Here is a 16,551-nt window from a genome sequence, read left to right as displayed (position 1 = left end):
GGATAGCACACTAGCGCTGTGGTGTTTGTATTGGAAAGTACTAACATCTAATGTCATCTTCTGAGTGCAAATTAGAGGCTTTGCATTGTTGCTGTTCTCAAGTTCTGAATTTCATATTCCACATATGGCAGTGACCTCAGGGGTTTGATTGGATTTCAAGTACTGATCGCAGTGGATAGTCCATGACAATAAGTCTCATTCCATTTTCAGGAGCAAAATGGGTTTCTTTTTGTCAACTGTTGGAATTGAACTGGAAAAGCAGCTCTAACACCAGCAAATGTTCCCAATTGTAGCTATGCCTGCCATGGATGTATTTAATGGATATTTACAACTCACCTAAATTTCCTAAGTACTGTATGTTTTTGACCATGAATTGAGTATAAATTCTATAAAGTTACTTCACAGAACTGCCTAGTGAACTGTGCATGTTGATGTGCTTTCACTTTTAATGTATGAATTACCTGTCTTGTTCATGTCAATACAGCCTCAGCATCCTCGTGGGGGAACACCACCGTTCCCAGATTCACAGATATTTTTCCCAACCGTTCATGAACGGCCGGTGTCTTTCTCACCACCACCTGTCTGCCCGCCGAAGGTGGCAATTGCTCAGCGGCGCAAGAGCACTTCATTTTTGGAAGCCCAAACTTGCCACTTCCAGCCATTGCTGAAGACTGGCCAGAGTTTAGTTCCACCTGGTGGTAGTCCCACCAATTGGACTCCAGAGGCATTTGTTATGCTGGGCACAGCAGCTCAGAGAGTCGCTGGAGAGCCTCTGCATGTGCAAGTTAATCCCGTGTTTGAGCAAGCTCCTGTGCACAGTGACTATAGATCTGGACCAACACCTCCAGAGGATGCTCACTACAGGATGCATCCAGAAGCTGTATATTTGGTGGGCATGCACTATCCATCACAGGTATCGGAGCAGTATGATCAAGTAGCTTATAACTCTCACGTGACTGAACAGCATTTGAAGCAGGTCTCTGAGTCAAACCATGGGCAAGGTGGTCCTCCACAAAGCTCTGTGTTCGACTTTCAATCGGGGCAGACATATCTGGCACGACACGTTCAGAGCCTGAGGCTGGATTCTGGGCTGGGTCCCCTTTCTCCATTATCCAGTGTTTCAGCTCCCCTGAGCACAGAGGCAGCTCAGATGACGTTCCACCAGGTGTTTGTTCCGCACTCGGCCCCGGCCGTGCTGTCCCACAGTGCCGATGGCAGAGCCAGCTGTGTCTTTGAGTTCCATGTGCACGCGCAGAGCTCTGCTCCGGCAGAGGGGGCGGCTCTGCCCCCGCGGGCCTACAGGAGTCGCCGGGGCTCCATGGAGAGCAGCCATGAGGAGCCCAGCCAAGGCGTAGGCTCGCATGGCCGGCTTCAGCCTGTCACAGAAGAGCAGTGTCACTATCTTGGCGCTGGGCTGGCGGGTCCCAGAGGGGGCCCTGCCAGGCGCAGCTGGCCAGAAGGAAGCCCAGAGTACTCCAGTGATTCCTCACAGCTGACTTCCTCTGACACTGGTGATTTCCAGTCTCCTCCCCCTACAGGGGGATCATCTTCTGCTTTTGGTTCAGACTTCTCATTGCCCATTGTTCAGCTGCCTCAGAAGGTGTTGCAGGAGTCGCAGCTCTTCATCTGCTTCCCCCAGGGAGCCTCAACTCAGCAGGCCTTGTCCACCTCGCTCTCATCAGGACCACCTGCATCCTATCCTCAGGTTACAGGAGCAAACCCTTGCACAATTTCACTGCTTTTTATAAGTCATACTAAAAGGGAAACCTTGCTTTTAGACCTGCTCCACGTGGTTGTAAGAATTAGCATTTGTGGGGGTGTCTTTCCACCAAGTCTATACCAGGATCTCTTTAAGTTAACTGGGTTGCTATGAAGTAATGAGGTATTAGCAACCATCTGGTCTGTGTTCAGATTTGGTTGAAATATTGGTAGGGCTTTTGTTAAAAGTAAAAAATGGTCAGTGTTCCTTACTGGGACTAGCTGTTCTTTTGGTGAGAGTACCAAACTGGCTTTTAAACAGTGGTTTTAATGAAATGTATCTTCTCCACACTTAGAATCAGCAGTGATAGTACAACTTACTTTGTGTTTCTCTTGATGCTCTTTTGCCCTTTTAATGTGTTGCTTGAGGTTGAACTTTGATACAAATAATGTTTCATTAGACAACAAGGTTATTTTGGTGACTGTCCAAAATGCAAGAGCTTTTTCTAGACTTTTCTAGACTTGGGGAAAGAAAGTGGGAAGAGAGGAATGGAAGGAGCTGTGTTATGTACGTGTACATGGATTTGGAAATGTATTTGTTGAAGTATTTGAAAAAGCTAAAGAAGCTGAGTAGTTAATTAATGGCACAAACAACTGTTGCTAGTTGGTGTTGCCACCCTGTAAGCCTTATGTGGTGTCCTTTTAAATAGCAAAATTTGAGGCCTGAAGCTTAGTTTGGAGATGTGTGTTGTATCAGCATATGTGGTATCTGCATTTGCAATGGTCACTTTTCTGTACACTGTGAGGTGTGTGTCTATATACATTGTGTCTGCACTCCTAGTCTGAAGTCTCATAACTTCTTGTGAAAAGAGAGGATTTACTTTAAGTAGACTTCTCTCTTATCTCTTTTGTCCTTGGAATTAGGGACTGTGACGTTTTAGTTACTGGAGTATTAGCAACTTTGAGATTTGTGTGAAGGGGAATCATTTTGCTCTGTGTGTTTTAGTTCAAGAACTAAGTATTTAAGAGTTTCTGTTAGGGATATTAAAGGTGTTTTAGTAAAGCTGGAACGGCTTTCATCACTAGTTAATAGGTAGTAATTGCTGTGCTGTAGAATTTGTAGAGTGAATCTCCCACTCAAGAACTTTGAAAACTTTTTTCTTCATAAACCTTTGTTAAACTCGGGAGGTAAATTCGGATGGATATAAAATACATTTGGAAAACAAAAGAGGTCACTTCTTTTGCAGAATATAACTTCTGGGATCTTTTACCTAATTCTTTGGAAGATTAGAATTTGAAACCCAGATGGAGTCAGTGTGAACATATTACAGCAGTGAGGTGTAGCACATGAGTAGATCCCAGCCTGAAGCTCCTAAAACAGCAAAGAAAAAAATGGTTCTCTTCATTGGTAGTCTGCTTTTCCCAAAGCTTCCATAATTAGAGAAGTATGGAATTTTAACAGACACGTTCCCAATGAGCTTCTGCAAGCTGAATGATCACAGCATTAAGGAATTTTCATAGATATTTCTGATATGATACACGTGCACCAGATGTGCTTCTTACAAAGGCGGTTCACCCAAGTGGTGCATGCTCAGGCAACTCATCTGGAGGTCTTTGTCTAGTTCTCTCCCAGGAGCTGATAAAGAAATACACTTGTCACAAAAACAGTAATGCAGATCCTGGGATCTGATAAAAAAAATTCAGCCACAAAAACAGTAATGAAAGTCCATTCCGTTTTCCTTTGCATCTTCCACATTCATTTGTATGCCACTCATCCATTTTTTTCGTTGCTTGCTCAAAAATTCTGTCTTAGCTAGAATGTTAACCCTCACATTCCTCTATATCCAATTCTTGGTAGCCTTTGAATGGCAGTGACTCTGAAAATTATTATTAGCCTGTGTTTTGACATGCCTCTCAAAGGAAATTCATGACATTTATGTATATTGGGTACTCTGTAATTGGTCTAGAATTCTTTATATATTCTTGCTTGGTTTTTTATGGATAGTTTTATTTCCATGTAGCCTCCTTTTATTGCCCCACCTGTCTGTGTTTGGAACACATGTAAAGGTAAAACCTAATGCATCTGTTTCCAGTTACCACACCAAGGCATCCTGCCCTTAAAGCATCACCAGTGGAAGAAGAAGCTGGTAGGCTGATCTGTCTCATGTTGAGGGCATGTGGGTTGCAGAGTCCTTCTGTATAAGTTATTTTGGAAGACTTCAAATGACGTTCAGAACTCCTCCAGATTGCTCTGCTTTGTTCTGGTTGTCGTAATGGAATTTGGCCAGAAGGTCTGCTTGTCCAAAAGGACAAGCTAGAAACCTATTCCAACCAGATAATTCCAGGCAGAAATGATTTTAACTGCCTGCAGCAGAAACCACAGAATTTTTCTCAGCTGATTCTCTTATTTTTTTCCCCTGCAGACACAGGTGCAAGGCCAGCCAGCCTCAAGCAATGCTGCAGTGCCATCCCAGCCTACTCAACACACTCAGCAGGTAGGATCATACCTCCTAAACTCAGGACTAAAGTACTCATAGTGTAGAATTTTGATGGCTCTTTTAAGAGCAATTCTCTACCTCTCTCACCATTTGACCCATAGTTTTGCAGCAAAGGAATGCTTTAGTTCTCCCCCAGTCTAACATGCTATGAGATGCACATTGAATTTCTGAGATCTAGTTTAAAAACCATGTTAATGCTTGTTTTCCCATGCCTGTCTTCCCCAACCTCCACCTGAGCTTGCAGTGGTGGTCCTGTTCAAGGGGAGACATGTCAGGACTTGCAGATTAGACTGTCTAGACAGGCAAACTTCATTCTCTGATTTCTTCTAACTGGAAATCTGATCTGCAATATTCTCTTCACTGCCTTGTCTTCCTTTATGGAGTCTTCATTCTTGGTTTCACAGGAAAGAGTTCTCTTGCAAGATTTGGTGTCACTAATGGAATTGTATTAGTAATGCTAATAAGTAATTGTTAAAGCTTAACTGACTTGCCATATTCTGAAGAACTACTGATATCACTTAGGAGAGAGTAAAAAGCAGAATTTAAGTAGGATATGCTTTAAAAAAAACCTCTGTTGGGGTGTAATAGAGCTTCTCCCTCTTTTTCCTGCTACAGAGTGCACAGCAGCCAGCCTCTTCCCAACAGCCTGGACAATACCAGCTGCAGCAGCCCTCAGTTTCTGCCAGCACCACTCCTGCACCACCTGTCTCTCAAACTCAGACTTCACAGATCATGCCAATGCCTCAGGCAGCAGCTGGGACACAGGTAAACAAAATTCTTTCTAGCAGAATATTTTTTTTCTTCTTCATAGCTGGTAGATTCAATATGCTGCTGCTTTCACTTTTGTCATCTTTTCTAATGGTTTCAAAACATTCATACAAACAAGAGTATTCTTATTGAAAACTGTCAGTTTTGTTGAAAATGTGTTGGAAACCCTTTTACACATGGCAGTCGTGAGTAATTTGAGGGAAGGAGAACACTTCCATGCACAAAGATCTTTAAATTGTCAAAAATATCAGGAAGCATATTGATGAATGGTGAATTGTGAACAGATTTTCAGGAGCTTGTCATTTCTGTTTCCCATCCACTATCTATCTTCTGCACCATTACATGTGTAAAACATACTCACTTATTTAGGTAGTGAGCTATAGGATTCCTTTCTTCATTCTGTCATCTTCCTTACTCAGCTCTTCTCCTTTACTTCCTGATCAAGAAGCTTCTGTTACTGAATATTGCTTCATTTTGGCTCATATCTCTGTTGAATGTGTGAGCCGCAGTTTTGTTTTAAAAATTGTTTTGTTGCTTGTTCATCTAAACTGCCTTTCCAGTTGCATCGTTTGCTGGCTTTAATTGACATATCCCCTGCCATTCTCTGAATGCTGGCACAGTGGATTTTAATTCTCCTTTGCTTTAGTCCCCATACTCAAAGCTGACAGATTGGTTGTGGGGTTTGCACTTCTTCGCTGTAAGAAGGCAGGCTTGGGTCTGGGGACAGAGTTGAGGAGAATTTGGTTCTGTTTATGCACAAATCAGTGCTTCAGGATATTCAAATGTTGCTCTTTCACCCTCTGTGGGTGTCTGTTTCAAGAGCCTGTTGAGCTCTTCAAGGGAAGTGTTGCAAAGCGAGGACTGTTTGGAGCTCCAGCCAGCTTCCCGGCCGCTCTGCCAACTGTGCTCCCCAGCCACTTTAACAGAGTGCTGTAACTTGAATAATGCTTTCTTTGACTAATGTGTAAAACTCTGCTTTCCGCAGCCCTGCTTTAAAAAAAAAAATCTATCTCTATTTTTCTTTACCTCCCCAGCTTCCTGTTTCCCAACCAGTGTCGATCATCCAAGGCGAGCCTCAATTACCTGTTGCAGCATCTTCTCTCCCTCAGCCTTCAGTTGCCCCATCAGTCCCCATTGGCTCTCATTTCCTACCCATGGGCCAGGCCTTGCCAACTTCCGTGGTTCCCCAGTTCCCAGTGTCTCAGTTGCCTGTAGCAGCTCCTCATGTGACAGTGGCTCAGCCAGGTTTCCAGTCGCTGCCCATTTCCATGGCAGCTGGCATGAACCAGCCCCTGCTCACGCTGGCCACGTCTGCTGCGGCCGCTGCTGTTCCTGTAGGAGCCAGCGTTGTCCCTAGCCAGCTCCCCACGCTGATGCAGCCTTTGGCTCAGCTGCCCAGCCAGGTTCTCCCGCAGCTCCTGCAGCCGCCTGTCCAGGCCGTGGGATTGCCAGTCAGCATTGGACAAGCTGCTGAAGCTTCACTTCCTGCTGGAGATGCTCTTTACCAGGTATTGTTGCAAGCCAGCAGACCTCTTCTCCACATTTTTTTGCCCGTTCCTCTAAGGTACCAGATCTGAGCTGCGTGCCCTGGCCAGCTCACTTCTCACATGAGAGCCATTAAGCCACTAGGATCAATTTTGTTATATGGTAAATAACCATTTTAAGGGGGAGAGAAGAAAAAAAGTCCTTGGACAACCATGGGTTTTGAATTTTTCATATTTGGCGTTGGAGTTTGTCTAAAATGACAGAATCATAGTGCAGGGCTTTGTTCAACCACTGTGTGAGAGAGGACAGCTGTATACTCATGAGATCTGTCAGCCTGGGGAAAAAGAAATAAAGAAATTGTAACTTTAAAAATAGGAGGTGTGTGTTGGAAAGAAAATCAATGGCAGCATATTCAACAATGAATGAATGTATTTCATTCCAAGTCTGGGAAGGGGTGGGACAGGGAATTCAGAGAAATCAGTCAGGCAGCCATGGATCTTGGATGTGACGTAAGTACCTGGTGCTGGTTGTGAACTGCTGGACTGGTGGGCACAGACTGCTTCAGCAACTTTGTGATCACTCACTGGCAAAGTGGCAACCTGAATAATGATGGAAGTGTTCCTTGTTTCTGGGTCAGCTCATTATGAGAGGACAGGAAAAACACAAGAGTGTTTTTGCTATTTAATCTCAAGAATCAGCAGCAGTTGTATAACATCTGAGCTGTAGTTGTTCAGCCTGAAAATTCTTCAAGCTCATTTCTAATCTCAGGCTTTAAAATCTTAAGCTATATAGGCAGCTGCAAGAGTTGGGAAGTAAAGATTGTTTTGCCTAAGATTTGGGACTGTGAGTGGGAATTTGCTTGTTTGGGCGTGGTGACTTTCATGCTGGCTGCATGAGCAGTTTGCTCCACTTCTTTGGGAAGATTTTGGGAGTGCTTGAACAAGTACAGAAGGTTGGAACCTGTCCCTGGAACTGATATTTTTTTATCACTGTCATGTTTCCTAATTAGCTCTCCATTCACTGACTTGGTTCCCTCGTTTCTGTTGCAGAGCTTCCCATCTCGGCTGACACCTCAATACCCAGGGGACTCGAACGTTGCACCTTCCTCAGCTGTGGCCTCTGCCAGTATTCCTTCTGCTGTGCTGTCCCCTCCCTTGCCCACAGATGCAATGGCCCAGTCAGGGTACCTTGCTCCTGTTGTGCAGCCCTATGGGGAACAGAATGTTCTAGTTTCCATGGGCAGCCTGGGAGGACAGGCTCAGGTGGCCCAGCCTCCTGTGAGTTTAGCACAACAGGCCTCGTCTGCCTCCTCACAGCAGGCAGTTGTGGAGGTAAATATATGGAATATAATGTAACAATAGATTTTGGATGTTTGACTTGTGCAACAGTGTATCTCTGTGGGGAACTAATCCCTTCTGTGCTTGTCTTCAGTTGGAAGTTAATATTTCAAATTGCCTTTTTCTTACAGCAGAATGTCATGCCAATGTGGGGACCTTGTTGCCACTGGTTGTTCTGTTGGGAAGTGAGTGTGCATCCTGCAGGCAAAAAGCAGTAAAACACTTCACTTCTTGCTAGTACTGTAGAACATTTTTGCCATATCAAAGACAAGCTGCAGTCAATAGCCTTTGAGAATCTGCCATGGTGCCTATTCTCTGCAGCGTGGTTCTTGCAGGGAGAATTGGAATTGTCTCTGTTCTGCATTGGCTTGCCTTTTTCACATTCTGTTAGTAAAACTGTGACTGCATGGCCAGCTGTAGTGACATGTGGCAGTAGAAAGGATGTGTGGCTGGTTTCTTCTCCTCACCCCTCCTCAGATGACATTTTGCTTCACTGCAGTTTGCTCTAGAGTATTTTGTAAACTAAAGCTGTCCTAGATGCCAGCTGTTTAAACTTCTAAAAAGGCAGAGCTTTCAGCTTTACAACTGGTTTGGGTGAAAACACTGAAGATACTGGGTTGCTTGAAGAGGAACTGTACTCTTTGGGAGGGGTTCTTGATTGTAGGTTTCCATCCATAGGGTACTCAGGGAGTCTCACAGACTGCTGCTTCAGAGACTCTTCCAGCAACACAGCCTGCTCAGTCTACCCCTCTGGCTTCTTCTATGGATAGGTGAGCACTGCTTCTGTTCACCAAACTGAGTTTCAATGTCATGTGTTAGATTGTACTTCCATAGATAATCTTTTGATCTATTTTTTCATCAGGAGTATTTTTTTTTTCACTGGGAGTGTTCTTGAGGATGAGAATAACTAAAGTTCCTTGAGGAAAAACAGGGTCAGGAAGGGTGGAGTATGTTATGTGGAGTATTTTATGGTGGGAATAAGTAAGGTTGTGTATAGTGATTAACTTTTTTATTTGTCATGTCAGATGGATCATAAGTGACAGGTTTTTTGTCCTTTTGGCACTTAAGCAGAATTCAAACTCGAAATAGCTTGAAAACATAAGATAGTTTTGTACAACTCAGCTTTCAAGAGGTGTAGCAAAATAATCACAGTTAGAATTTCTGTTTAAGCAACATGAAGTGTTGACAGGACACTTCTACTTGATGATTAACACACATCTACCACTTCCCAGAACAGAATCACATGGTTGATTAGAGTATTGTTGCACCTATGGAATGCATGGAAGCTAACAGGAAGTTGTCTTTTGTTTCTAGTGCACATTCTGATGTTGCTTCTGGATTGAGTGATGGCAATGAGAATGTCCCAGCTTCGAGTGGAAGGCACGAGGGGAGGACAACGAAACGCCACATGCGGAGATCCGTCCGCAGCCGCTCCCGCCATGAGAAGACTTCTAGGCCAAAACTGAGGATTCTAAATGTGAGTATTTTTAATTTCAGGGACAGTTGAGTAGTAATGATGCATTTTTAAGCCTCTACAGGCATTCCAAATATCATCTGAGCTTTTTGGGGCATTAGATATGGTAAAACTGCCTTGCTAAGCTACCAATGGCTGCACAAACTATTCCAGAATAGTCTATGTATCCTCAGACAAAGGTCATGCTCTACATGGCACCATTTATTAGACTGGAAAGACAGAACATGTTTGTTCACAGATGTTTGTATTATACCAGTACTGGTGGTTGTCTCAGCAAACTTAGATTCTTGTGCTTTTGGTTTGAAGTATTATTTTCTTTGCTTTAGGTTTCCAACAAAGGTGATCGGGTAGTGGAATGCCAGCTGGAGACACACAATCGGAAAATGGTTACTTTCAAATTTGATTTGGATGGTGATAACCCTGAGGAGATAGCTACAATTATGGTAAGATGTATTTAGAGATGGAGACTCCAGGCAGCTGTATTTTTTTTGTTTATGGTGTGGAATTGGTCTCCCATGTAGCATGGTGTGTGTTCACCTTTTTGGTACACAACCACAGCTAGAAATTTGGCACGGAATGGTTTGGCAGTCTGATTATTAATTAATGTCGTATGCACAAGTCACATGAAAATTTGCATCTGTTTTGACCGTAGAATTTAGGTTTTTATCAAGTGAAAAAGCTGCTTCTGTTTTTTGTTTTTGGCTGGTTGTTTGGTTTTGTTTTTTTTTTGAATCTGACATTTTCAAAACTGCAAGCAACCTTCTGGAAGTGCCAGGTTAAAGAAATTCTGTTTGCTTCTCTAAGAGCAGGCATTGCTATATCTTATTATTCAAGCATTTTACCATCATTGTCCATTAAAATGGGAAGATTCTGCCTTTAAATTAAGAAAGGGGAATTGTATTTTGGTTTTTGAAAGTACATAGTGAGTGATGCTGCTCTTGCCTTTTATTAAAAGAGAACTTTTCCATTCAGTGTATGATGGCTAGGCACAGGAAAGAATTTGTCCTATAGAGATACATTTATTTAAATAAGAGTATTGAGTAGCATAGAATAGAATCCCCATTTCTTTTTTTTTTTTTTTTAATTAAAAGCTCTTATTTATGGTCTGGTACAGTCTAAATGAGTCTGAGATGGTTTTAATGTTACTGAAGCTGGAGGGGGTGACAGAACACAGTATCTTTTGACAGCTTGTTGGGCACCTGTGCAGTGATTATCCTTTCCTTAGAGAGGTGGCAGAGTCTGAATTGTGTGTGCTGGGTTTGTACTTGTCAAAAGGAACCAAACCAGTGATATGGGAGAAATTCTCTGCCACTAATGGCTTTCTGAGAAAGAGGCAGAAGTTGGTTCTTGCCTAAGTACAGATATTAGCATAGTCAATAACATGAGGTTTTGTGCCAGGGAATACAGAGAGTACACAGATGTCTTTCTTCACCTTAAACCTGAAGTGATCCTATGAAGAAATCAGAGTAGGTTTGATTGATGAAAACTAAACAAGCAAAGGCAAAACTAAGACACACTCTCCAAGCAACAAAAACCACAAATATTTGAAGATGAGTACAAGCAAAATAAGTGTACTTTGCATCCAGAATGCAGTCATGCAGTTAAAAGTGTGCAGCCTAATTTAAACATCTGAATCTGGAACATTGTGCTCATTGGTTCCTTGTTGAATATTGAGCAAACTTTAGATTGCAGGACTTGGTTTCCTTTTAATCATGATACTGTTAGGCATACCCCATGTAATTGCCTGTTGGTCCTAAACTGAAAGTACTGAAGATTTCTTGAACTAGTATTCTGCATTGCAGAGGCTGATATAAGCACATCATGCCTGACTTGCCTTTTCTTGAACCAGCATCCCAGGAATTTGATGTAAAAGCTCAAGCTTTTCCTCTAAGGCACTTTATTTCTCTTTTCCAGCAGAGACTCTATGACTGACAGCTTTACTTCTGTTTCATGGATTGTCTCTGAGTTTTTCCATGCATAATTTCAGGAGACAGAATACTCTCAAGGATTAGACGAAATCAAGAATATGATTTGGTCTTTCTAACTACCAAGTATACTTGTTTAAACCAGTTTTATCCAACATAAGCAAGAGAAGTTATTTTCATAAAGCAGTACAATATATTGGAACTAGACAGGCTGAGCTACCTTTCTTTCCCTGTATTTGGAACATAATTCTTACTGGCTTTTATGTACCACAGCCAGACTTGAATCAGTCATGTGCAACCTGCATAGAGGAGAAATTGTGTATGGCATGGAAAGAGAGAAACACAGAAGACATCTTGCAATACAGAATTTTCAATTTCTTTTATGTTGTAGTTCTCTTTAAATGTGTCTCTTAATGCACATTGCATTCATTAGACAGGAGGAATTGAAGTAAGATAAGACTGCTAATTTTAAATTTCCCTGTGCTAAGCAAAGATTGAGGTGACAATTTATGAAGAAGTGAGATTGAATGTTCTCCACAGCAAGGATTAAACCAGGGCACACACTTCTGTGCTGGAGATAGTTTGAGAAACAATTATTTTTCTCTATGGTGTCACCACTTTCATCTTATTCAGAAGAACAGCAAAGGGAAGACAGACATCAGCACCAAGAGTAAATTCTGGTTATTCAATATTTTGCTTTGAAATTGTTTGTGCAAAATGAATGTTGCTTTTTTCTTTTGCAGGTGCAGAATGAGTTTATTTTAGCAACAGAGCGAGACTCATTTGTAGAACAGGTACGAGAGATTATTGAGAAAGCAGATGAAATGCTGAGTGAGGATGCCAGCGTGGAGCCTGAGGGGGACCAGGGCTTGGAGAGCATGCGGACAAAAGACGACGGCTTCTTCCCGGGGTCACAGGTATGTGAAGGACAGACTGCCTCAGCTCTTGCTGTCTATCTTCCATTCTGGGTGGTATGGCTTTGTGAGTAGGGTAGTTAGAAATAGAATCTTCCTGTCATGAGAGATATCAAAGATCAATAATTAAAAGACAAAAAGGGAAAGCTTCATATCAGAGTGCTTAAAATGAAGTTAGAAAGCTAAATAACACACCTCTTTTTGATGTGTTTGAAGACTTCCGAAGCTGCTGAATCTCCTAACAGTCCACTAAACAGACAGTCTTAAATGCTGATGCTTCTTGGATTTGAGATTATTGTGAGGTAGGACAGTGAAACCCCAACCCCATGCTGCTCACTAAACACTGAGAGCCTGCTCTCAGGCCCTCCACCCAGTGAAGCTCTAAGAGATTGGATAGCTTGGTTAGGAAACACATGGTTTGAAACTGTTTGCTGGGTGCTGAAAGTAGAGACTTTGCCTGAATCTCTGCCTTAATTACACCCAGAACTAGTTTGGAACATCCATTTATTTGTTGGATGTTTAAGGAAATCAGTTGGATTTCCAAAAGAATTTTTAGATCAGTTTGTTACATTGACGGTCACTAAGCTGAAAGTCTCTAAGAACACTGTAGCTGACATTTATTTGGGCAGAATTCCTCTAGATTGGTGATGGTGCTTGGGTCCCACCTACTGCTTCCCTTAAATGCGCACATTTCAGTAAGCTAGCGTTTTAAGAACTATCTTGTGGGATTCTGTTTCAGAATAGAAGTTTAAATTTTATCTTACTTTACAGAAATTAGAGTTCAAACAGCCAGATCCTACATCTTCCATGCCACAAAGAATAGGTAAGTCTTTTGTGATTTTTTTCAACAGTTACCTTTTTCTGTTTCAGCGGATGGGTGCAGCCAAGTTTTTTATTTTGTATGATGGAGTGCACATTCCATATTGCAGGTTATGTATTTAATTGCAACCCTGTGTCACTCAACATCCACCTTCTTTTTGTTTAGGGGTTCCCTCTAGCTCCTTTACCCAGGTTGTTCATTCTGCTGGAAGACGGTTCATTGTCAGCCCCGTCCCCGAGAACCGACTGAAAGAACAGGGCTTTTTCACATCTGCTGTTGTTGGAGGAAATGAAACTTCAGATATGGGTGAGTTCTCCAAAATCTTCAAAGCTGATGCCTAAGACATGTTCATCAAAACTGTGAAGTTAGTGAACTGAACTGTTACTGAAGACCTCTCAAAGTATGTGGGGAAGTAGGGAGCTGTCTGTGCTGATAAGAGGTGACCAAAATTTGGGTCATACCATGCAGGATTCTTGGAGGAAAACTGCTGATGAACTGTCTGCAAGACTCTGAAACCTTAATTCTGTATTTTTATATAAGCCTGGATTTGTGTGTTTTGTTGTTTTGCTATGGGGTTTTGTTTGTTTGTTGGTTTTTTTAATGCTAGGAAGTAAATGTAGTCTTAGTCTAGCTGTAGACAATAATACTGTAATGAACTTCTTCAGGTGGACTAATAATTCTCTTTTTTTCCAGTTGCAGCATCTCCTGTACATGGTCCTGGAATGAATCTCTCCCACTCAGCATCATCACTGAGCTTGCAGCAAGCTTTCTCTGAGATGGGGCACGCTCAGATGGCAGAAGGACCTAGCACAGCTCCTCCAGTGTTCAATCAAACAATACCACCATTTCCACCTGCACTTTCTACCATGGCGGGCAGTGGTGCAGCTCCTGCATCCGTGGCTACTTCTTCAGTATCTGTTTCCTCCAGCACTGGTGTTTCTCTTCCAGGATCTGTTACTTTGCCTTCAGAAAGTGCAGCTGTTGGAGTTGCACCAAGCACAAGCGTGCCAAGCTCTATTTCTCCACCTCCAGTCTCACAATCTGCACAGCAATCGACCGGTGTCACTTCCAGCGTGAGCGCCCCTGCTTCTTTCTCCTTATCTGCCACGTCCCAGCCTGCTCAGCCAGTGACTGCAGACATTGCTGCCAGTGCCAGCACACCATCATCTTCAGCACTGCCACCTGCCCAGGTTCCTGGGGTCACTGCTCTCGGTGCTGCTGCACCAGCTGTGACATCTCAGTCTGCTCCTCAGACTGTGAGTAGCATGGCAGCAGCACAGACGTCTGTTGCCCTGTCTGTGGCTCAGAACGTGGCTTTGCAGCTTCCCCAGCTCAGCAGCAGTGGCTCTGTGTCCAGTCTGGCAGAAACAACAGTCGTAAGTGCTCCACAGTCACTGCCTGAGAGTGGGCACTCTCTGGACAAGTCGCATTCCTGCAGTGCAGCTGGCTTATCTCTGCCCATTGGTGCACCTTTATCATCCTCAATAGCATCAAGCATATGTGGTTCAGTCTCTCAGCCAGTGATCCATCCCTTACTTGTTCCATCAGGAATTACATCAACACCTGTCCTACCCCAGATTTCAGGTGCAACACCCATGTTGCCCCAGGTTCCCTTACCCGGTGTCTTGCCACAACCAGTCACTAACTTGCCTGCAGTACAGCAGACTTTGATCCACAGCCAGCCTCAACCAGCTCCATTGCCCAACCAGCCTCATGTTCACTGTCTGGAGGCTGATGCTGATGCTCAGTCTAAAGCCCCTGGTATTGATGATATCAAGACCCTGGAAGAAAAGCTGCGGTCTCTGTTCAGCGAGCACGGCAACGTGGGAACGGTGCATCCGTCAGTGTCTCTGGACACCTCTCTGGTAATGGAAACCACAGTTGTTCCTGGCATCCCAACCACTGCTGTTGCACCAAGCAAACCCCTGACATCCATTAGCACTTGTATACCTCCGAGCAGCTTGCCTCTTGGACCAACTGGCTTGCCAGTGCTGACTCCAGTTGCCACTCCTGGGCAGGTGATCACCCCGGTGAGCTACATCTCTGCCTCGAGCAGCGTGGCCCCAGCAGCAGTGAAAGCAGGGACCTCTCCTTCCAAGCCCCCCCTCAGCAGGGTACCGGTAAGAGATGCAGCATCAGTGTCCATGGTCACCTCTTGCTGGAGCACCTTCTTGGGCAGCACCCTTTGTGTAAAACAAAATAGTTATTCAGGAAGAAATTTCTTCATTTAATGCAGTATTGAAGGTTTATTCTCTGATTGTTTTTATGTGTCCCAAGAAGTGTTCTGTTTTGTCCCTAATGGGTAAAATCAGTTCACTTCTCTTTTATGCTTCTGAGAGATGTCTCTTATGTCACTGCTAGGTTTTCTTCTTAAACTACAAAGAGTGAGGCAACTGTGGTTTGCTTTTTGTGTTTGTTTAGTTCTTTTTATTGATACTGATTTTTTGAAAAGAATTTGGATGTCTTGCTTTAAATAGCTTTTTATCTTGTACTTGACCACTAGGCTGAGATGGTTGGCTGTATATTTCACCAAGTGGTGGATTTGAGATGGAGGAATTTTGCTTCCTGTCATAAACCTGTTCCTTGCAGTCAAGGGTGAACCTGACTGGAAGGGTTCGGGTTTTTTTAAGTTCTCTGCTACTTATTTGATACCTGGATACTGTTTTCCTTTTAAATGTTAGATTTATGAGAGCAAGATTTTGAGAAGTTTAGAAGATACTTGAAAACAAACTTTTTGTTTACTGACTCATGTTCTACAAGCAAAACACTCTTTCACAAAGAAATAATGACTCACAGTAACAACTTGAAAGGTGCTGTGGATGTTGTTACCTGCTCACCAACCAGATATACCAATATGTGAAATTTTCTTTTAAATGTCTGCCTGTGTGGGGACACAGCACTTTTCAGTATTTTAAATATTTTGGTAGTCCTTTCCTTAAATGGAAGTAAATTGAAGGAACTTTCAGGTAACAAATCAAAAACTTTAATACTTTCTTCTTTTTGTTTCTGTAATGTTTTTTTGTACTCATCAACACTTTGTGTTGGCTGTCTTGAGCCAGCCTTGTTATGAACCAGTTTCAGGCCAATTCAGGCTGAGCCAATGCTCTCAGCATCTCCATTCATTGGTAGTCTTTCCTTTGTACTCTTTGTTGTCAAAGACAGTAGAAAATCTCTGCTGTGGAAGAGTGGGAATATGTGCCAGAAAAGTTGATAAGGAAGTCTAGACACAAAGACAGCCATTAATATTTCAGTGAAATTGAAAATTAGAAAAGAAATTTTGGAAAAAAATGGGAACTGGTATTCATTCAGGAACAGTCAGAGCAGTTGGAAAATTGCTAATTGCAAATCTGTGATTACAAAGACTTGGGTTTAAATATAATAAATGTTATAGGGTTTTTGATTGTCAGTTGTAGAAATCCCACCTCCTCTCTGAAGCTTTCCTTTATAAATTAGTTTTTTTACAAGGTTTAATTTTAGTTTCACTTTGTGTTGTTGCTGAGCATTAAGGAGCTTATTGCTTTAGTCTTCTGGGGTTTGCTAGGCTCTGTGTCTGTGTATTTATTTTGTTTATGGCCAGACAGTTAAATGTGTTCAGCTTGTCTTAGCAATGTATTTAAAGTATGTTTTGCCTC

At 42.8% G+C, this 16,551-nt stretch overlaps 1 protein-coding gene across 11 annotated transcripts in view; it reads left to right on the top strand.

Moving 5' to 3' along the window:
- WNK1 (WNK lysine deficient protein kinase 1) overlaps positions 1-16,551 on the top strand; it is a 98,508-nt gene that overhangs the window by 62,110 nt on the left and 19,847 nt on the right. For 7 of the 11 annotated variants that reach the window (XM_074538917.1, XM_074538914.1, XM_074538915.1 and 4 more), the window contains 12 exons: positions 485-913; positions 4,122-4,193; positions 4,812-4,961; positions 5,999-6,472; positions 7,499-7,780; positions 8,465-8,556; positions 9,101-9,263; positions 9,587-9,703; positions 11,929-12,102; positions 12,871-12,922; positions 13,085-13,225; positions 13,613-15,039. In XM_074538917.1, coding sequence (XP_074395018.1) covers positions 485-913; positions 4,122-4,193; positions 4,812-4,961; positions 5,999-6,472; positions 7,499-7,780; positions 8,465-8,556; positions 9,101-9,263; positions 9,587-9,703; positions 11,929-12,102; positions 12,871-12,922; positions 13,085-13,225; positions 13,613-15,039 — 3,573 coding nt within the window. Of the gene's footprint in view, positions 1-484; positions 1,706-4,121; positions 4,194-4,811; positions 4,962-5,998; positions 6,473-7,498; positions 7,781-8,464; positions 8,557-9,100; positions 9,264-9,586; positions 9,704-11,928; positions 12,103-12,870; positions 12,923-13,084; positions 13,226-13,612; positions 15,040-16,551 lie in introns of all 11 variants that reach the window. The other 4 variants (XM_014264076.3, XM_074538916.1, XM_074538918.1 and 1 more) reach the window with 4 other exon arrangements.

Source organism: Zonotrichia albicollis, chromosome 4 (assembly GCF_047830755.1).
Source record: "Zonotrichia albicollis isolate bZonAlb1 chromosome 4, bZonAlb1.hap1, whole genome shotgun sequence".
Classification (NCBI taxonomy): domain Eukaryota; kingdom Metazoa; phylum Chordata; class Aves; order Passeriformes; family Passerellidae; genus Zonotrichia; species Zonotrichia albicollis.
Note: the sequence above shows the minus strand (reverse complement) of the source record. Positions and strands in the feature narration are given on the sequence as shown.